The sequence below is a fragment of the Culicoides brevitarsis genome, chromosome 2, assembly GCF_036172545.1.
Source record: "Culicoides brevitarsis isolate CSIRO-B50_1 chromosome 2, AGI_CSIRO_Cbre_v1, whole genome shotgun sequence".
Lineage (NCBI taxonomy): Eukaryota > Metazoa > Arthropoda > Insecta > Diptera > Ceratopogonidae > Culicoides > Culicoides brevitarsis.
The window spans coordinates 28,429,744-28,452,297 of record NC_087086.1 but is presented as its reverse complement, the minus strand read 5'-3'; the positions used below and the strand labels follow the sequence as shown (position 1 = coordinate 28,452,297).

The window sequence follows — 22,554 nt, the reverse complement described above, 5'->3', positions numbered from 1 at the left end:
GTGAAGTACGAGGCAACTCCACTAACACGAGAGTTAATTGAATTAGAATGGAATTAGAGCAACAACCCCTAATCTTATATGTACCACGTGACCCAAGTTTTTATGAAAAAGGGAGTTGTTTTTTCTGAGGATGTCTAAAAAATTATAAAAACTTGCGTGGAGAAGGAATTTTTGGTAAAAGAGCGTATTTTGCTTTAACAAAATAAATGGTTTGAAGAAAAAATTTTTTTTGGGGAAAAAATTAAGCTTTTTATCGAATTTTGTTTTTTTAAAAGATTTTCAACATTTTTTAATTTTTAAAATTTTGATTGATTTAATTTTTATTTAAGTTAATTTTATTTATTTTTTATTTTATTATTTTTGATCGATTTTTATCGTTTTAAAATTTTTTGTGTAAATTAGGTAATCGTTGTATTTTTTTTAAGCGAATGATGATAATTTTTTAATTTACTGATTTTTTGAATTTTTTTTTTTTTATTATTTTTTTTTTTTTTTAAGTGAAGAATTTTCCACTTTTTAATAAATTTTTAAAAAATAAAAAAAATAATAAATTTGAAATCCATAAAAAATTTCGCTGAAATTAAAAAAAATACAATGGCAATTTAATTCTATTATTTTTTTTAAATTATTAATTTTATATATAAAAGAAAAAAAATAGTCTGTAAAGAAATTTAAAATTTTAGATTTTTTTCAATTTTTATAAATTTTTAACTTTTAAGGTAAAAATATGAAACTTTGAAAAACGTCTGAGAATATTTTTTTATTAATTTATTAAAAAAATGTATTAAATAAATAATAAAAATTAAATAAAAATTTTTATTAAATTTTTATTAAATTATAATTAATTAAAATATTTGTAATTAAAATAAATACATAAATTAAAATAATAAAAATCAAATTTTACGTAATTAAAATTTAAGATTTCTTTTTAATTTTAAATTTTTTAAATTAATTTTTTAATTTTAAATTAAAATTTTAAATTAAATTAATTTTTTTAATTTTAAATTAAATTAATTTAAATTTTAATTAAATTTTTAATTTTCTCATTAAATTAAAATTTATTAATTTTTAATTTTAACTTCACGGATGGACATAAATCCAAAAAAAAATTTTCTTTTTCTTAAAAAAAAAACAAAAATACAAAAACTCTACGTCTAACAAAAACAAAAAAACTGACAAAATTTCATCATCGCATCCAGACCTCCGACCGACATGCTTTAATAATAACAACCTTGTCACAGTAAAGTGATTTCATGTTTCATCCCCCAACCATAAATAACGTGGGAGCTGCTCCTTATCCATCCACCGACCAACAAAAAGGCACTGAAATAATAAAAGAACACAAGCAACAACAAAACAACGAGAGAGAAAAAAAAAGTTTTTTTTTTATTGTACAAACATTTTATTTGCCATTTTGCTGTGAATTGAATACATAATCAAATGATATAAAAGTAAAGTGTTTTGTTTGCTCTTCTCTTGCTCACAGCTTCAAAAGTGGCCACAATTCTGTGTTCTGTGTATTTAGAAAATTTGTTTGTCATTGTTCAAAATTTAACTACGTGATTATTTCAAGTGTTTTTTTTATTTTTTTTTTTCGCAGGAATTGACATCGACATCGATTTTGGGCGTAAAAGCAACAGTTTTCGCTAATTTCGACGAATTGACTAAAATTTAGCAAAATAAATAAATAAGGCAGGAGTAACAATAATAATGTTTAACATAATCACGCAAATCATTGAGTAAATGTGTAAAACACGCAAAACACGATAATTATAATTAAACATCACAAAAGTGCGCGAATTGTGGAGAGAAGCTGACACTAAATAATAAAATAATACAAAATCACCATGCTAATATTAAAAATAATTGAGTTAATTCTATTAGCTTTAAATGATGTGTTACCAACGCGATCGCATCAACAGAGACGCGGCGTGTTATTTATGTTGTATTTGCCAACACTTGTTACACACGGTAAGTTAAATAAATATAAACAAAAAATATTTTTACTTCTCTTCTCTTCTCCTGTGTGTGTGTGCGATGCGTTTATTTACACAACCAATAACGTCACACAACGTACTCGACTTTATCCAACGCGAAATAAATTTCAACTTAGTTTATTTATTTTTGTGTCAACTAGTAGTCGTTTTTACATTTTCCAGACAGGAACGACAAACAAACAAAAAAAAATGTATTTTAACCACATCAGACTACGCATAGACCTCTCTCATGCCACAGTTAAACACCCACAAAGCCAGGCATGTTTGTGTTCATTAATGTAGAGACAGAGAGAATTTTGTCCTAATTTGTTGTGAAATGATGGAAATTTGTGTAAATTTGCTGCAAAATAAATGGATGAGTTACCAATAATTGGATGTAATGAAGAGTCCATGTCAGGAATTTAAAGTACTAAATTGGAATATGGTATTTAAAATGTTTTATGGGAACTTGTGTTCCAGTGATGAATTGATTTGATTTTTAAAATGAAATTTTTTATATTGGAAAATTTAATTTTTGTTTAATTTTAATTTAATTTTTTTTATTTTATTTTTAATTAAATTTATTTTAATTTTTGATTTTTTTTAAATATAACATAATTTAATTATTTTTTAAAATTTATTTTTTTTAACTCACTAATAATTTTAAATCAAAAGATTTTATTTTTAATAAAAATTTTGGTAAAAATAGATACCCTTCATATTTTTTTTAAATTTTAAGAATTTTCTGAACTATCTAAAAAAATACAAATTTAGATATTTCATTTAATTTTTAATCAATTGTATTTTATTTGTTTATATTCTAATTTACTCAAATTAGTGAGTTAAAAAAGTAAATTTATATGAATTTTAAAAAAGTAATTAAACTTATGATAATTAAACGAAAAAAATCAAAAATTAAAATAAATTAAAAAAAAATAATTAATTTAATTCAAAATTAAACAAAAATTAAATTTAATGACAATTTGATTTTACAATTGAAAATCAAATTAATTTTATCACTCAAAGTCAAGTTGCCATAAAACATTTTAAATCGAATTAGAATTTTTAATTAACAAAAGACCTGTCGGCTCCATTATGATTTTTTAAAATAATATTTAGTTCGTTTAAAACTTAAAAAATTTTCAGTTTACTGACATAAATGATTTTTTATAAAATCCTTTTAATTTTCTCTCAAAATTAACTGAAATTTTCAAAATATCTATAAATTTCCATAAAACTTAATTTTAATCGATTTTTCTTATAATTTTTTTTAATTAAAAATCTTTTTTAATCCACGAAAAAAATAAAAATTTTAATTATTTAAAAAAATTATTAAAAATTGTATTTAAAAAAAATTGAAATTATTATTCTCGTTTCGTATACTGAAATTTATTAAAAGCATTTTCATCGATTTTCTATCTTTTTAATCTCCTAATTCTTTGAAAATTTTTCTTTATAGTAAATCCTTTCCATTTCACTCGATTTAAATTTAATACACAGAAGTCGTAAAGTTCATCACTTTCCAAACATCTAAATTTGTTCAAATTTGTGTTAAAATATATTGAATTGTCAATTTGATCGATGAAGCAACAACTTGATAATATCAATTCTCATTCCAATAGGAAAACTTTTTTTTCTTGTTTTTTCTTTTATTTTTATCGGAACAAATATTCTTGCCATCTGATAGCATGAATTCGTGAAAATAAATGACTTACAAGCCATTTTCAACAAATTTTCAAGATTGAAATTTCTCTTTAATTTACTTCCTCTTTTCGGAGCAAAAAATAATAAAAAGTAATCAAATTTCAAACAAAGAAAAGTCTTCCACAAACATGTCAACGGTCAACCTCAAACATTGTGGCTTGTGTGACTTTTTGCTCGCATATTAGAGCAAAAACAAACCAAAAACGAAGCAACAGTAACACCCAAAGAATAAGCATTTATGAAAATAAGGGTCGTCCCTCTTTAAAGGTATAATTTAGATGGTTATCTTAGATTTAACTGCCCATCAAGATACAAATCACATCTAATTTAATATTCCATTGACTTGCTACAACACCGTCAAGTACCAGCCATAAGACTTGCTTGGCTGGAATTGTTATCACGTAGCACGTTAGAGAAGAAAAAGAAGACGAGGCAAGATGAAATCATTTAATGTGTTCTGTATGTTGTTGTTGTTATGTTGTTGTCGCACAGCTGCAGGGTTAAATGTTTGAACATAAACATCAAGTACTTGTTTAGAAATAATAAATGTATACAGACTCAAAGAGGTACATTGTGAAAAATTTGTGTTTCGCTCCATTTGTCGAAAGGCAAAATTTTGCGAGGTTTAGAAAGTTGGAAAAATTTTAATTCGAATAATTAATTTTATAGCCCTAAAACATCTTCAAATCACGTGGTTTAAAGTTATCTTAGGTCACGTGGTTTGAAGATGTTTCAGGGCTATTAAATTAATTATTTGATCTAAAATTTTTCTAACTTACAAGTCTCGCAGATATTTTGTCTTTCGACAAATGGAGCGAAACACAAACTTTTTACAATGTACCTAAGATATTTTTAGTCACGTGGTTTGAAAGATATTTCAGGTCACGTGGTTAACATGTTAAAAATCATTTGTTTTAACAAATTATAAAGTTGTCATATGGAGAAGTACTAACGATGTTACTGCATTTGGTTAAGTACCTGAAGATTTTAACCACGTGGTTACAAAATAAATAAACCACGTGATTAAAACCATCAAGTATTTAACGAAATTAAAACCAGGTACCATCGTTGTTAGTTCTCTAAACGACATCTTAGCAAATATATTGTTTAAACTAGATGATTCTTTAATTTCTTAAGCCACGTGACCAGAAAAATTTTCAAACCACGTGATCTGAGATATTTTTCAAGTCACGTGATCTGAAATATCTACAAATCACGTGGTTTAAATTTTTCTCAGACTACGTGGTTTAAAGATATTTTAGGTCACGTGGTCTAAAGATGTCCCAGAGGTCAAACAGCTTTAAACCACGTGACCTCAGAATCCTTTAAACCTCGCGAAATTTTTAGTTTACGAGACGCCAATTACTCACAGTAAATAAGAGCAGACGAGACACGTAAATGAAGTTACAAAAAATGAGTTTACGAAAAAAAGGGGGAACACAACAAAGTCCTTTTTAAAGCCACTGAATCGACCATTATGATAAAGAGATTATTATGGGTTTTTCCCTCTCTCTCCAAACGTCTTTCGGTTTTTCGGCGCTCCATAGATGATGACGAAGAAGTAGAAGAAAAGAAAAGAATATAAAACTTGTCATACACTTTACACTTTGCTCTTTTTTTGATAGCTGTCTACCTTTTTTGTGTATTTGTTTGCCCCTTTTGCTGTTTTTTTCTGCCATTCAAGAGATATTAATGATCTCACGACGACCAAAAAGGTGAACACAACACACATTTATCTATTGACTGGTCAACCTTTCTCCGACTCGTTTTTATTTGGTACTAACAAGAGTATCGTCGGAAAACGGCAAAGTTTTTAAGTACCGTACAAAGTCTTAAAAGTGTATCAATGCATCAATGTTAAGACATAAGACATGCTATTAAAATGGACAAGCAAATCTATTAGCAAGTTCTTTACTGTAACATTAACTGATATTGAATTTAAAAGACGAGCGACGAAGTATCAAGAGAGAAGAAAAGTTTATTTTTCTTCCGAAACTTTTTTTTCTTCTTCTACTTTTTCTTTTTTCTCATATATTTAAAGAAGAAGAAGATGAGAAGAAACAATGATGATGCCGCTGCTGCTAAGAGAGAAAAGAGGAAAAAACTATAGACGCTTTTGTGATATTTTTCCGTCTTTTGCAACAATAACAGCAACAACAACAATTCCTGCTAAGAAGTTTAACAAAGTAAATAATAAAATTTACACAAATAAATCACTTTGGTAGTTAAAGGCGATATGACGACGTAGCGACAAACTGACAACAGTGAAAGCGAAACACGTGAGATCGATTAATCTTTAAAGAATTCTTGGAAGAGGAATGGATTGAAAACGAGTTTTATGGGCATTATTTAGCGAAAAATAAAAAGGGAAAATGACAGCAAAGTGGCAATATTTAAAGAAGTCACATGTGATAATGACAGTTTCAAGGATTTTATTGAAAAAAATTGGCACGACAGATTTTTTGAATGAGTCAAAAGTGGATGAACTTTGAGCAACAAAATTGATCAAAAATCGTTTTTTGAACTTTTACGAGTGTAATTTATAGCGAAAAATTGTTGAAAAATGATTTTTAAAAAATAATTTTGAATTATTTCAATTTTTAAAAAATAGACGCTAGATGGCGCTTTATAATAATTTTACAGTTTTTTATTATTTTTAAACTTTTTATGAATTTAGGCAGAAATTTACTCTCATTTTAATTTCGCATGGAGACGCCTGGTTATCAAAAATTACAAAAATGCATGAATATAAAAATAAGATCCAATTCCACAAAATAAGACATATCTCTCGTGACTTTTTTCATGACAAACCAAGACAAAAAATTCTACGATAAAAAAAGTAATTTAAAAGCCTGCCAACTGCAAACATGGTTAAAAGTCCATTTCACATTTTCTAACTAACCGCAACGATAGAACCAAAACGGCTCATCATGAAATAAATTAGAATTTTCTACATTGCACAATTTTCTGCATTTTACAACAATTTTACCGAACCATAACAAGTACGATAAACTAGCTCATAAAATGTATAGAGGAAGCTTAGACAAACAAACTCACAGCAGGCCTCATAGATTGTTTTTTCTTTGTTCACCGGAATTCCCTTTTCGAGGATTTTTCTCACTCTTTATTTTTTAGAAAAAAAAGTAAAATTACTTCTAGTCCCGAAAATTAATCATAATTCCAATCCGTCCAATAAAAACCAATTTCGTCTATATTCGTTAAAATCATGCAATGTGCCACAAAACGGAAAATTGAGTGACGTTAAAAAGGTGGAATGAGTGAATTATGTTAATCGAGTTAATTTAATGTGAAATGAAAATAAAAACAACGATACAAAAAAGTTTCAATTTTCAAACCAAATTTAATATAATATGTTGTTTAATATAATCCGGCAGGCATTATATACCGTGTAGTAATGCATTGGTTGGTTGGCAGGGGGAGGAAATTACATTCAATTAATAATAATAAAAAATATTGGTTAGCAATTTAATTTCACCTGTGAGAGTGAAAGATTAATTTGAACATAATCAGAGTTATTACCAGCTCATTTTTCGTCTCTCATACTCCCATTTGGTTTTAAATTGAAATTCATTCAAGCCAACCAAACAAAAAAAAAAAGTGACAATGAATTGTAACAAAAAATAATAATCGAATGATCAAATTATTGGAAACTTTGTCTGATTTACATGGAAAAAAAGAACGACTTTTTGGTCATTCTTATTAAGTATTATTTTATTTATTTATTTTTATTCAAAAAAAAAGTGGAATGAAAATTGAAATAAATCTGAGCAAAAAAACGAGAGGGAGATAAAAAAAACAGTAAATAAATAAAAAAGCGAGGAAAAAAGCGTAAACTCTATTCAACAGCTTTCTTCTGCTATTTGGAGCGTATCTAATTCAATTATTTGATTCTCTTGTACTGTTGCATTCATTTCAATGTTCAGATTATTTCTTTTTCAACACCATTTTTATTTTGTATTGGTTCATTATTTATTTTTTTTTTGCCTGTTTTTCTTTTCTTTTAAATTTGAGCGAATAAATTCCCTGTTGTGGGTTTTTCGTGCAATAAAGCATTAAAAAAAATGTGTTGAAATAGAGTTTATGAGTCTGTCTGATTAACAATTTTTTTTTAAGAGTGTAAGAGACGAGTTTTGAAGTTTGTTGAATATTCTTTCGTTATTCGTTCGACTGTTGGACAAGCAATGATGGGTTTTAAAAAATTACTTTTGGCTTAAATTCCAAATTCACAATGGCTTAAAATCCACAATAGGACTCTTCGGAGACCGCGGTGGAAGCCAACCAATACCCTAAATTCCAAAGGTTGCTTTAAATGATTCATGAAAGTAGAATGTATAAGTGTTTTAGTTCGGAAGCGATGACAATTGGAAAGTGTTTTATATTTAACTTCATAAAATGAAACCACGTGATTTGGACTTCATAATATTTATTTCACGACTTCACTTTGAAGACACTCGGATGACGACTAACTTGCTATGTGCCTTCCTTGCTATCTTCATTACTTTCTTCCTTCTTACTAGCTACTACTAACAACATTCTTCCTTTCCTTCTACTATATTCCTACTCTACAGAAAGTAGGTCCATTTCAGTGTTAAAGACTTTGAAGAAGTAGCTTCTTACTTGTGACTTATTGTGTAGGTCCATCCTATTGAATGATGATTGAATCTCGAGGCAACTTCAGTTAATTTCCGCTCCTTAAGGTTAAACATCTTATATAACTTGAAAAGTCATAGACAAAGTTCAGAGCTTTCAAAGTTTCAGGTCTTAAGTCTCCTTAAGATGATTTTTTTCATCTCTGGATTAGGTTAGGTTAGGTTTGAGGATGCATCACCGCGGTCCGAAGACCTATTTTGATAGACTTCTTTTAGTTAAAGTTTAAAACTTACCAAAATCCGCTTTTGTTTCTCCCTATAAAATGAAGACTTTTCCTTAAAATCGTTTCATTGTTACAAGCAATTTTCTTACAAATGGAGATCCATTGTCCCACATTCCCATCTCTCTCTCTCCATCTTCCCTCAGTAATTTGTTCCCTGAAACGAAAGAATGGCAAATCATACAAATGTTATTTTTATTCCAAATATTTGTCGGCATCCCACACACAAACTCATACACTCGTACTAACAAAGGATCCATAAGTAGTCTAATCCCAAGCCAAAAGTGATTGTCTCAACTCTCTCAAGTGTCTTTCTAATACATGTAAGGCATTTCATAAAACGGACTAAGATATGCATTTTAATTGATGCTAAAAGTTGAACAGTTGTTAAGTACCGAAAATGGTTGGTTTGTGAAAATCAAGTGTTCCACATCTTCGTACCAAAAGGGAACGAGAGGAAGACGTGCGCCAGTCGAGTGAAAGAGAATATAACAATAATAATAAAGCCGAGGAGGCACTTTTGATCAAGAAAGTTATGCAGAGATACGGGCCGAATGTTCGCATTGTACATTCTTATCTTCTTTCCTTACTGCGGGGCACAAAATGCAACGAGAGTCCTTTGTACGGAGTTTTGTTGCAAAAGTTAGTCCATATAAACAGAGAGATAGTACCGACTTTAATTTGCACCAGCTTTCGTCTGTTTAGATATTTATAAAGCGACTGGCGAACGGGGGTGGCTTGTGCCGCTTTCACTTTGAGGCACAAAGAAAAGTCACGCCAACGCAAGGTGCGACGAGCACGAAAGAACATTAGATCCTGCATGCGAAAGGCAAATAAATGTGTATATTATGCACAAACAACATTTTCCAACAACACTTGGAGATAGTCGGTATACGAAACACGAAGAAAACTTGCAATTGCATAACTAAATTTAATCTTCTTAATGCATTCTTGTTTTTTTTTCTCTCTCTGCCTCCTATTTATAAATTTTCTTCAAAGTGAGCGCAACACTTTGTACGAAGAAAAGAAGAAGAAGAAGACGAACATCTCGCATTCGCACACTCGACTTCGTGTATTAAGTACTTTTGCAACTCACATGTGTAGGTATGGGATAAGTGTTAAATTTTCGTGCTTAAAACTGCCTTTTTGTGAAAATAACACAACACTCCAAAAACTCGCTACAATTCGTTGTATATGGGAACATATGTGTGACTGAGTGCATTTTGTGTCTTTCGCCTTTTTTTTCGTACGGTGTTGCTGAAATATTCAAACTGAATAAAAGATGTGCCGGGGTGGCTGTGGAGGAATTTAAATTTTTCATCTAAACTTTTTTTTCGGATTTCTACTTGTGCCGTCTTCTTTTGAAAATGAACTCGACACATGAAATGGCACAAAAAGACATGGGGAAATATTTCTTGAAATGCGTCTGTTTCTTCGTTAAATTTATATTTCGAAGACACATAATATACAACTTTTTTTCTTTTATTTTGAGGAAAAACATCAGACATAATAAAGTTTGTTTGTTTTACAAATATGTACGTCACACGGCAATGCTGAAGATAAAACCCACATGTTTTTATAATTAATTAAAGAAAATAATTAAAAATTTCATTTAGATTATTGTTATTGTAAGTGAAAGCAAAGAAAAAAGTGGGATTTAAATAAGTGAGAAAGTTTTCTTTGACATATTAGGAGTTAAGGGTGTGAACAAGTGAATTAAAGTGACAGTTAGTTTTTGACAGTTATCAAAAAAGAAAATAACAAAAGTTATAATTAATTTTTTAGGAACAATTTAAAATTATTTTTTAAAAAATTAAAAACTATCATCCAACTCTATGTTCTGATCTATGTCCTACGAGAACCAAGATAAACTAAGAAAACTTTTAAAAGCAGAAATTTCACATAATAGCTCAAAACTTCGACTCTAGACTGTTATACAGGTAGTTTATATCTTTAACTACTAAGGATTTTCAGTGTGAAATTAGATTTCAATTCAACAAAAGGACGAATTATTTCGCATCATGTGATTGTAAAGTCAATTCAAAGAGAATAACAGAGCTGGAAGAAACAGTAAAATAAACATTTTATAGAAGATGACTACGTTAAATAATCAAGAGCTGAAATTTATGACCACGAAATTTTTTTTTTTAAATATGATGAAACAAAAGTAAAAATGTTACCCTCTGTAAAATAGTTTGGTTCTTTTGACAACTGATTTTCATTTATTGAAAGATATATTTTTAAATTTTAGCTGTCTGTTTGAGCTCTTGGTAAACAATTGCTAGTGTTAAAGCCGATGAATCCAAACCGAAACCCAATCTTGAATTTGTGCCGAGCTTTCGACCTTTATTGTGCGTCTTCTTTGGGGATTTTTTTTCCTAGTTTTTTTCTAATTCTCATCTTAATTTAACATTTGCCTTATTAACATCAATCTCAACCCGCCTTTGTAAGTCTTCATTCTTTGTAGTTGTCGATGAAATTGCTTATTACACAAAAACAAGGATGTTACTCATAAATTTAACCTTTCGCCTATGGCTTGGTCAAAGGAACGGTTTATGTTAGCACTTTAGTTGTAGTCTGCCTTAGCTTTAGCTTTTTAAGATTATTTTCGGATACCATGGATATTTTATGTAGCCATCGATTTTGGACTTCAAACTTCGATCCATACCTGTAGATAAAAATTTTATTGAAAAAACTTACTTGTTCGCTCCCTAAATATTCTCGTTCAACTATATGCTTATTCCATGGACTTACAAGTAGATTCCCATCAGAAAGCAAAGAGCAACAAAAAGTGTGATTAATGACTAATTTGGACATTCTTTTCCGCTCGCTTACTTTCCTTTCTTCTTTTCCATCTCCAGCTAGTAACCAGCGAAATGGCATCAGACTAAAAACTACTTACTCTCCTTTCCTCCTTCGACATTCAGATAGAAGACGAGCACACTATCTAATTGAAATATGGATGTTATAACATTACCTTATCTCGTGCGTCGTCGTTGAGTTCTCTCTACCTGAAAAAAAAAAGAAAAGGAAAAAAATTGTACAATAAATAGGAATGAATAGAAAATAGACATGAATTGAAGTGATGGGAAAAGGATTATGCCAACTGTATCCGAGTTTTCCGCTTAGCTTGCATTGAATAAAAATTGTGTTTGCTTTTCTCTCTCGTTTATTTTTTCCTTTCTCCCCCTCACTCGATTGTTGGTTGCTTTGTTTTGTTTATTTGTCCTTTTAGGTTTCGCATTCATTCTTTTTCACACCGGCAGTTTTTTGTTGTTTTTTTTTTAGTTTTGTGCGTCGAGTCTGCTAGTGTTTTCTGCATGTCGAACGGAATAAATGTTGTTTGTGTGATGTGAAATTGAGTAGAAAAGAAAATAATAGCATTTAGAACAAAAACCTATTTATTTTGCGAATATCCAAAGCTCGTTGGGAGAGCGTGTGAGTTGTAAATAACGGACCGATATTTTTTTTTTGACCATCGAACCAATTTCCAAAGAGCACGAGAGAGAGGAGACGAGACGAGACGATGGCTCGTTTGGTAAAAGGGATTTATTTTTTTCTCGTCTTCTGTTATTTGTTTTGTTTTAAACTTTATTTACGGAAAAAGCACGTGCGGCATTTTCTAGTGTTTTTTATTCATCCATTTTTGTCCGGATATCGTTTAAAAAGGAAAACAACGAGCCAATGTTTATATAAGAGTTAATATGGATGATTGGACATTGACCAGTTTAGGTCAATATATTCATTGAGAGCGGATGCCGAGAGTTTAACGTACAGAAGGCGTGCGAAAAAAAAAGGAATTGTGAGGTCGAGCTGTTAAATAATTTATAGGAAAAGTAGCAAAAAAATTGCATCAATTTCCATTCGTTTTCTTATTAAAGAGTCCGTCGAACGTTAGAAGGTGGAAGAAAAGAAAATCGATGGTGATTGTAATGCGATAAATTTAAAGTTCAGACAGCTATGAGAGAAGTAACACAAAGTCAAAATGGCAAAACATTTTTGTTCAGGTGCTTTTAACATATGAGGATGGGATAAAAAGTTCAAAAGGTCATGAAACTGGGTTTAACTTTTATCATCGCTGTTATTTCAAGTTTATTCAAAGAATTTATGGAATAAACGATTTTTGATTGACAGAAATGACTTTTGAAGCGATAAATGTGTTGAGCTGTTGGATATTTTTCTGTCAAGATGTTCATATGGCGTGTTTTGAGTCATGTTTTTGTCATTCAAAGTCACAATAAAGATCATTTTTATGGCTTTTTGTATCGGTTTTTGATACAATATCAGTCATGAACATTCTTCCTTGAAAATTTTTTTAGTAAGCCAGGCTGAATTGAGACATTATTAAGTCTTAAACCTTACTTTGAAAGTTAAAAGGTTTGATAGCTTTAAACATTTTTCAAAAATTTAATTAACATTAACTTTAACTTTAAAATCTAACTTTGTAACTAATAGTTTTAGCTTTAAAAAATTTCTTAAATTCCTTTTGTAATTTGCTTTCATTGGCTTTTAAAGGTTTTGGTTTAAAAAATATCTAAAATTCATATAAGAGGATTGAAGTTTCTTTGGAAATAAAAATAAATGCTTTCGTCGAACAAAAAAAAAATTCCATGAATAGAACGAAGTACACGGGTAGATAACTCAGGAGTACTCAACAGGACAAAATTACCTTTTTTTAAGACCCTGGAGTCTTGAAAATAATGAGGACCTTAACTTTTACATGGAAAAATTCCGAATTTTTTTTTTACCGCATTTCGAAGAAAAAAGGCGGTATTAATCTCGACTTGTCGTCCGTGTGTGTTTGTGTGTGTTCCGGTGTGCCCCAAATTTGTTTTTTGTAATTCTTAGTTATTTGAGGACCCTGAAGGTCTGTTGGCAGTAAATTGGGTTTGTGAGGTGTATTGAATTGCGAGAGAGGCATGAAAAAACAACCCTTTTCTTACAAAAATGTGAAGTGAGGAGTTATGAAATTGTTAAAAAATTGTGAATCAAAGTATGAAAATGTGAAATGAGGAAGGTATGTCTATCGAAATGCAATACTCTCTTTTTTTAGTATGTCGCTTTTATTGGTTTTAGTTCAAAAAAGACGCAAAGCTTAATGGACCCGTATACATCGTTCTACTTGTGGAAAGTTCATTTTTTTCAACAAAAAATTTCTGTAATAAAAAAAGTTTGGAACTTTGTTTTAGATCCTCAGGGCCTAAAATAAAAGCCTTTTAAAGTTTGTCAGCAGTTTTTGACCCTTAGTTATTTTTTCAGACAAATTCTTTCAAGACTGATAATTTGAGTTACTTTAAATATTTTATTTTTTTTTTTGCAAAAAAAATTAGAAGAAATTAAAAAAAAAAATTTTTTCCAAAAAAATAAAAATTTCGGAATTTCTCAATGTAAAAGTTTGAAGGCCTTATTTTCAAGACCCCAGGGCCTTAAAAAAGGTAATTTTGTTCCGCAGGGTAAAAATTTTAATATTTTTGAGCCAAATTATCAGTATTTGTTCATAGTAATTTTCTAAAAAGCCTTTCCTCCTTTTCTTTTTCACAAAAAAAAGCTTTAAAAAAATCCGCCTTTTAATCTAAACAACAAAAAATGTGTTCGCTCCCGTCAGAAAGTTGTAAAAGTTCAACAACTCACATCCACATTCATAAAAATTAAAATAATTAAAGGCAAAGTTTTATTTTTATTATTACCATATAGTTCATTTAAAAAATTTATATGAATGTAGAAATCCACTCAGCACACACACAGACAAGTGTCTACGTGCCTTTTCATTGTTTTTGCCCCAACTCTTGTCTGCCTTTTCGACGTTCGCCTATTGCAAGAAAATTTTTCGTCGAGAGCAATAATAAAATGATAATGATTTTAATGTGTGTGTGAAAATGAAAGCAAAATATGTGTAGATACAGATCGGGAGTTTAGTCTGTGCTTTTTTTTTGCCTAGAAGCGACCCCAACCCCAAAAACTCATTTCTCCGAGTTGTGTTTTAATGAAAAAGATAAAGCCATATTATTATTAATTTAATTTAATTTCACTTGTTAGTATCACCTTCATCTTCGCATCGTTTCTCGCTCTCGCAATATATTCGCAAAACAAAAGAAAATATTTTTTGACAAACTTTTCAAGCAATATTTCTTAACCAATGAAAGACGATGATGACAAGTCATTGTCTGCGTTTGTTATAGACAAAGTTACAAGATTTCAGGGGTTCATCATAAATATTTTTGCATTGCGTGTGCGGCATGTGACATGCACGAATTTTGTTCACACGAGCGAACAGTTGGAAAATTAAACATTTTTGGAATTTATGGGTTTTTTGTGCGCCTTAAGGACTTTTTTATAGCTCAATACTCTTTTATTGTTTCACTCAACGTCGGTGATATTTATTACATGCCATCATCGCATTAATTATCGTTTTTTGGAAGTTTAATATGGAAATTTTTTTCTCGATGTTTATCTGTATTTCCTGTCCTGTTTTTTGGTCGCAAAAAATAAAATAAAAATACAATTAACCGGATCATCGAAAAAAATTCATCAAGGAAGAACAAAAAAAAACTAAAAAGTTGATCAGAGATTGATTTAAGAATTTATCGCATTTCGATTTTTGAACCACGTGGTTTCTTCAATTCTTTAAGCATCATGAATTTAAATTTTTTGAAACATGAAATTTCTATAATTTTGAAACACGTGGTTCATTTAATCATTTTAACCACGTGGATAGCTTAATTTTTTAACCACGTGGTTGATTTGATTTTTGCAAAAAACGTGACTTTTTCAATTATTTTGACCTGTAGGTTTAAGTTTATGTTTAATTTAAAGTTTAAGCCACGATGTTCTCTGTTAAAAATACTTCAAACCACGTGGCACATAAATTCAACGACAAACTGACACATCAACGACAAACTGACACATCAACGACAAACTTTTCAACGACAAACTGACATTCAAACAAAAATTAAATAAACCACGTGGTTTAATAAAAATTTTAACCACGTGTTTAAAGAATTAAAAAAAAAACACGTGATTTTTTAAACAAAAAAAAACCACGTGGTTAGCTGAAAGCTTCCTGAATTATGAAACCATTTAGTTTCTTCAAATTTTTAACCACGTGGTTGATTTGATTTTTGTAAACCACGTGACTTTTTAAATTATTTTGACTTTGAGGTTTAAGTTTAGGTTTAATTTAAAATTTAAGCCACAATGTTTCTTTAATTCTTAAAACCACGTGGTTAAAATATTTTTCATTTAATTATGTAAACCACGTGGTTTAATAAAAATTTTAACCACGTGGTTAAAGAATTAAATAAACCACGTGGTTTAAAGAACAAAAGAAACCACGTGGTTAAAGTTTAAAAAAATTGCTGAAAGCTTCTTGATTTAACCACGTGGTTTGTTCTTTAATATTTTACAATTTTTTTCTTCGAAATGCGGTAAAAATTCTCTCTTGTAATTAAATCGATGTAACAATGGAGCAACAATCATCATCATCATCATCGTCATAATAATACGACACTTAAACACAACACTTGTTGAATTAAGACCATTGTTCCCTGGTTTACTGCTCTCTTCTTCTACGCCAATGATAAAAAACAAAAACGTCGTCGTCGTCGAAGGAAATGTGCCAACAATTATATTAATATCGGAGCTATTACAAGGACCATGTAGTAATATTATATCGACGTAATTGTTCGAACGAAGCCAGTCAATGAAGGATGATGTACGTGTGGTTTCTGATTTTTTTCTCTCTTTCTATTATTATTATATTGTTGCGTTACAATGTGGCCGACACGGAGACGATGACGACGACGCTTCGACAGGTATAAAAATCAGGAAAAAAAAGTGTGAAAAGGGAAGTTGATAACGATGGAACAGAACAAAAAATGCCCCGTAGGGAATTGAATGGTTGTGAATGGTGTGGTCGTCGTCGCAAGTGATGATGATGATGGTGTAAAAATCGTGATAAATTGAATAAAGATATTTATTTTTCCGGTATTTTATGTTCATTCAATCATGAAATGATCCTAATGTTTAGTTTAGTTTTTTTTTCTTCTTTTGAGTTTTGCATAAAAAACGGCGCCCGGAGACGATGATGATCGTGTTGATGGGAGTTCGTCATTCATTCATGGCTTATTAAGCAATTATCGAGAAAAAAGAGATGTGATGTGAAACGAAGTGAGGTGATTGATTTGTCATTTTAAAGAGATTTGAAATATGGAAATTTGAAGATTTTTTATTTATTTATTTTTTTTTTTGTTAAAATATTTTTTTTTATTTTTCAGGTTTAAAAAAATTTTTTTAATTTTCAAATTTTTTGTTAATTTTATAGAAATATTTTCTCAAAAATTTTTTTTTAAATTTTATAAAATAATTTTTAACTTTTTTGAATTCTTTAAAAAAGAATGTCAATTTTATAAAACTATAATTTAAAATTTTTAATGAAAAAATTTTAATGAGAAAAATTGGAAATAATTTAAACTCAAACCTTAAATTAATTCACAATTCAAACTTTAACTTAATTGAAGTTTTTTGCTCTATTACTCAAGATTTAATATTTTGACTTCCCTAAATTTTTTTTTTCAATTGTAGAAAAACTCTATTTTATTTTTAATTTTTTTTAGACGTTATTAAATTTTTTTTTACATAGAAAAATACTCAAAATAATTTTTTTCTTTATTAACTTTTATTAAATGAAATTTCAAAATTTTGAATTAAAAAATTCTTCTTGAATATAATTTTATTAAAAAATTTAAACTTTTCTGAGCTTAAAAAAATAAATTAAATAAATAAAATTTAAATTCATTAATTTAATTAAAATTAAATTAATAAAAGTTATTAAATTAATTAAAATTATTAAATAAATTTCATTTTTGTTAAAATTAATTATTTAAAAAAATTGTTTATTAAAAAAATTGATTATTTAAATTTTCCACTCAGTGGCAAAGAATTAAAGTAAATAAAAAAAAACTAAAATTGCCTTAAAATCGAAAATCGATTTCAACAATTACCAAAAAAAAAAACTCAAACAATCAAAGAAATTCATGTCGCAATATTTTCACACTGGCCCATCAACACAAAAAAACATTTTTTTTTCATATGTTCCCATTCATTTATTCATTTCGAAAAATTTTGTTGGTACCAAAAAACTCCCATGTATTTTTATGTGTCTCTCTCACAAACGCGTCGCTATACTTGTAAAAATGCTCGTCAGTGCATGCGGACCGAAATATGTGAAATCTTGCAGATGTGAATTTATTATAAATTGATAATATGAATTTTGAACACGTACAATTTTATGGATATTTTTCCCTTTTGTAAATGCTCATCGTCTCTATACGTTTTTTCGTGTGTGTGTTGTTGTTGTATTTTTGGTGATTTTCGAAACTATGTTGGATTGGATTCTCTTTTTTTTTCGTTTTTTAACAACCATCATGAATGTAAAACACGAGATCAGGCTCGATTCTTTTGTTTTTACGACAACGAGGACTTGTGGCTGGATTCGAAGAGAATGACCGATTAAAATGTCGTCGCTCGTTTGTGTTGCATGGCCTTTGATTATAAAATAAAACACACAGGCAGAGCTAGAATGAAAGAGAAAAAATCAACAGAAAAATACAAATAAATATTGTATAAGCTCAAAATTTTTCGATCGATTTTTTTTTCGTTTGGTTCTTGTTGTGGCGACGATGATGAAAATGATGATGATAGAAAAACATGAAAGACGACCAAAAATAGTTAATTTAAAGGACGCAAAAGAATTTTTTGATCAATCGAAATTTCTGTTTTTTTTATTAAGAACGCGAAAAATCCTCTTTTCGTCTTTTAAAGAGAGATATTTCCTTCTTTTCATTAGAATCTCGTTTTGTATGCCACTTTTGTGCGATTCGTCGTGACTCGTGCTTCACTTTTACAAATTACTTCTTATTTACTATGGCAACAATTTTACCCATGTTGCGAGCTGGAGTCAAGACAAGAGGCGCAAAATAGACAACATTATTTGCATGTTAAATGTGAAAACCATTTCTTTATTACTCGGGGGAAACAATATAATATACAAAAATTATCCGGTAAAACGTGTACTACATTTTCTCTCGGTGCTGAATAAAAATAATAAAAAAAGGTGTAGGAGAGTTAAATAAACAAAATTTGTTGGCTTTTTTTCTGTGTAAACTCATGATATCTGCGTTTAGTGCCTGACTAGCGACTGGCTGGCATGATAACGGAAAATGATGTTTCAATTATTATTTTATGAAGAAGACAATGATGATACTTTTTCTTTGCGTTCTGATGTTTTTTTATGATTAGGGACGATGTCTATTGGTTAAAACGGAAAAACGGTGCGGTATAAATATTAACTCGAGACAAATGTTTGTTCAAGTAATAAGACGAGAGACAAGTGCCCTGTCGGAAAAGTTTTAAGTGGCAGGTAAAAAAAAATTTCAAGAAAAATTGAAGAAAAAAAAATTCTGTTTAATTTTTTAAAATTAAATTTAAACCTCTTCAGATTATTCAAGAGTCAAAATTTTAATTAAATAAATTTAATTTTTATTTTAATTTTTTTTTAAATTTATTTTATTTTAATTTAATTGACAATTCATGAATTTTTTAATAATTTTCATAAATTCAATTAAATTAATTTTTTAAATAGATTTATTTTAGAAAACAAATTTTTTTATTTCATTAATTTAATATATTTTATTTTTTTTAAATTTGATTTGAGGATTTTATTTAATTTTTTAATATTTTATTTAATAAATTTTAATTTAATTCTTACTTTATTAATTTTAATTTTAAAAAACTATTTTTTAAACAATTATTTTTTTATAAATTATAATTTAATTTTTTAAAATTTTATTCATTAAATTTTAATTTATTTATTTTAATTTTAAAAACTAATTTTTAAATAATTAATATTTTTAAAATTTTAATTAAATTTTTTTTTTTCAGAATAATAAAGTAAACAAATAATTAAATTATTTTAATTTTAAATTAACTTTAAATATATTTTTTTAACAAGTTGAAATTTCATTCATCATAAAAATTATTTTTAAAAAAATAATTTTCATTTATATTAATTTAATTCACTTTTTAGAAAATAATTTTTTTTCTCTTCAAATTTTTGATTATTTTTAGTCAATAATTATGTTTTTCATTAAATTAAAAATTAATTAAATTGTAAAGAATTACAAATGAAGTTTAAATAATTTAATTATAATTATAATAAAAAAATTAAAAATAAAACTTTTAAATTGCTAAAATTTAAATTTTCTTTACTAAAGAAGCTTTTATATCTTTTTCAATTTAACTTAAACTCCTTTTGAACTAATTTTCTTAAACACTTATTTTTACCTCAACAGAAAATAACACGTTTCACACTTTTTGCCGCACGAATCAGAAAAGTCAATAAATCGCTTGACTCTTGATCGATCCAATAAATCACAATCAATCAAGGAGCGAATCGTTTTTCGGGCAAACAAAAAAGTCCCAAAGGGTCATCCATCTCGAGTACTGGCTCAAACGAGAAAAACAAACAAAAAAACACAGAAAGAAAACCCAAATCAAATAAAATGGTAAAAATAAAAAATTAGTTCAAATAAAACCGGGCAGGCAACCAACCAACGTCAAAAACTTGATAAATAAAGTTAAGTGGGGATTACAGCGTGAAATGTATCTGCACGAAGAAAATACGTAGGAAGAATGGAAAAACAAAAGTAGAATATTAATTATTGTTAAAGGTTTTTTCATTGTTTGAATGGCAGGCGGCGCACGCCGAAGACGACGATGATGGCAAGGTAAATACAATAATTAGGAAGTAAACAAATGTTGCGTCTCTGTTCGAAAATAATAATAATATTGATATTGAGTTGTGTGACTAATGCTCCTTAATTAACTCGTAATTGAAATTGATTGATTGGTCTATTTGTGGCGCGCGGCGAGAATGAGACGACTAGACGTCCTCGTTCATTGCCAAAAATAAAAATCGCACAAATGCGAAAACGAAACCATTTTCGGTGGAAGTCCCACAGCAACTTTGGCACTAAAACACAACTGATGCCAAAAAAAGACGCCAACGACGACGACAATGACGACGGAGACATGACGTGCATAAGTAAAAGTGAAAATTGTTGACAAGGGGAACCATGAAATTGCGTGGAAATGCTTCACTAATGTGTCAAGGTCGGCATTTTGGCATCCCATCAACGTATGAGCTCCTCATTTTTAGCGTCATTTTTCGAAGAAAACCGAGAAAATCCGATGAATAATGCAAAAAATGACAAATAAAAGCTTGTTGTTCGGTGAATCAAAAAGGATTTGAATTTGAGCACACATCTGCTTTGCTATCAATTCACAAGAACAACAAAGACGAAATTTAACAGCATTCGTTCAACAACTAACTTCTTAAATGTATTTTGAAGAATTTTAATTTTTTAACATTTTTTTAAGGTTTTCCATGAATTTATCAGATTTTTTAAAATATTTTAAAATGAAACATTTAAAAATTTTTCTAGATTTTCCAAATTTTTCATGTTTTCACAATTTTCCATAAGTTTTTAGGATATATTTGAGATTTTTCTTAAATAATTGCTTTGCTTTGAAATTTTAAAATGATTTAAATTTTTGTAAATTTTCCAATTTTAACAAAAGTTTTTGACGAATTTAAAATTTTTATAACTTTTCCCAGAAAATTAATAATTTTTCACAGGTTTTCCAGGAATTTTCCATAGAAGGACCTTTACTTAATGTTTACCATACAAATTATTTACATCAAAATATACGAGCTTATTAATTTTTCTAATTCATGCAAAAATATTTAAAAAAACATTTGAATTAGCAAATGGCAACTTCTGAGTCATATGGAACGGACAGACAGACAAACGATATTTTTGCGTTTTTTTTTTCAAAATAAATTTAGAAATGTGGTACAAAAACGCAAAAAATAGGAACACTTCATAAAATGTCTGGGGAAATAAAGACAATATTTCCATAAATGTCGTTTGAATGCGAGAGAGACACGACAAAAAAAACTAGATAGACGCCCTTTCTCAAAGCGACTGACAGACGAAATTCGATTTTTCCTTTTGCTTTGTCTCAGATCGACTTCAGTCCTCGTCGCAAAAGGTGTGTCTTCGCCCACTTAATCCTAATCAAAGTCAAGCACTTATTAATTTTTCATGAGACAGGAAAATAATTTATTGCATCTGCTCTCTGGCTACTTTTCGACTCTTCTCATGTCTCTTGCCTGGCTGCTGCGGCATTAAATTAAACTAAGTAAAATTGAAAAAAATTGTAGAAGCTTCTACGAAACGAAAAAAAAGAACGAGACGAAGAAAACACATTACACTAAAAAAAATATTTATTTGATAAAGTGCAAGATATACATTTTTCATGCAGGAAAGCGGGCGAAAAGGAGGCATGCGAGTTGTCTACATTTCTCACTAAAATAAGAAGAAGACGAGAAAAAATTGTGCGGCATTAAAACGACTGCATTCCCTTTTAACGCGCTTCATTCGTGAGATGATGATGATAATATTTTTATTATGCTCTCGCTTATGGTCCCGCAGTCTATTTGAAGAATTTGAATCACCTAGAAAACGAAAAAGTGACGATAAAATGCGAAGCAGAAGAAAAAGTAAGACTTTGGTAATAACGAGGTGGTTCTTATTCTTCTACTTCGTTCGAGTTCAAGTGGTTTGGTGAGAAATACGGGAACGGGAAGAAAATGTTGCACGGCGAGTGCATAAAAAAGTAGATAAATCCGATTATGTTATTTGTGAAGTAGAATAACAACTTTAAAATATTTTATTATTATTATGTTGTTGCTACTCGAGCTAGATCGTGAATACACTTTTGCTGTGGTTGAAAGTTTTCCAATTTACTCGTTTTTATTAATGTTTCTTTCGCGAGAGGATTTTTATTGCAGGCCAGAGCTTTTTTTTAATAAAAAAGTTCAGTTTCTTAAAAGTGTAGAAAATTCTAAAGCATTTGAGCTTT

General features: G+C 28.9%; 1 protein-coding gene across 1 annotated transcript in view; it reads left to right on the top strand.

The window, feature by feature from the left end:
* Positions 1 to 22,554, top strand: part of LOC134831406 (lachesin) — a 58,594-nt gene that overhangs the window by 9,947 nt on the left and 26,093 nt on the right. Inside the window, exon 2 of the mRNA XM_063845129.1 lies at positions 1,601 to 1,971. Within this exon, the coding sequence (XP_063701199.1) occupies positions 1,848 to 1,971 (124 nt within the window). The 5' untranslated portion in view covers positions 1,601 to 1,847. The remainder of the gene's footprint in view (positions 1 to 1,600; positions 1,972 to 22,554) is intronic.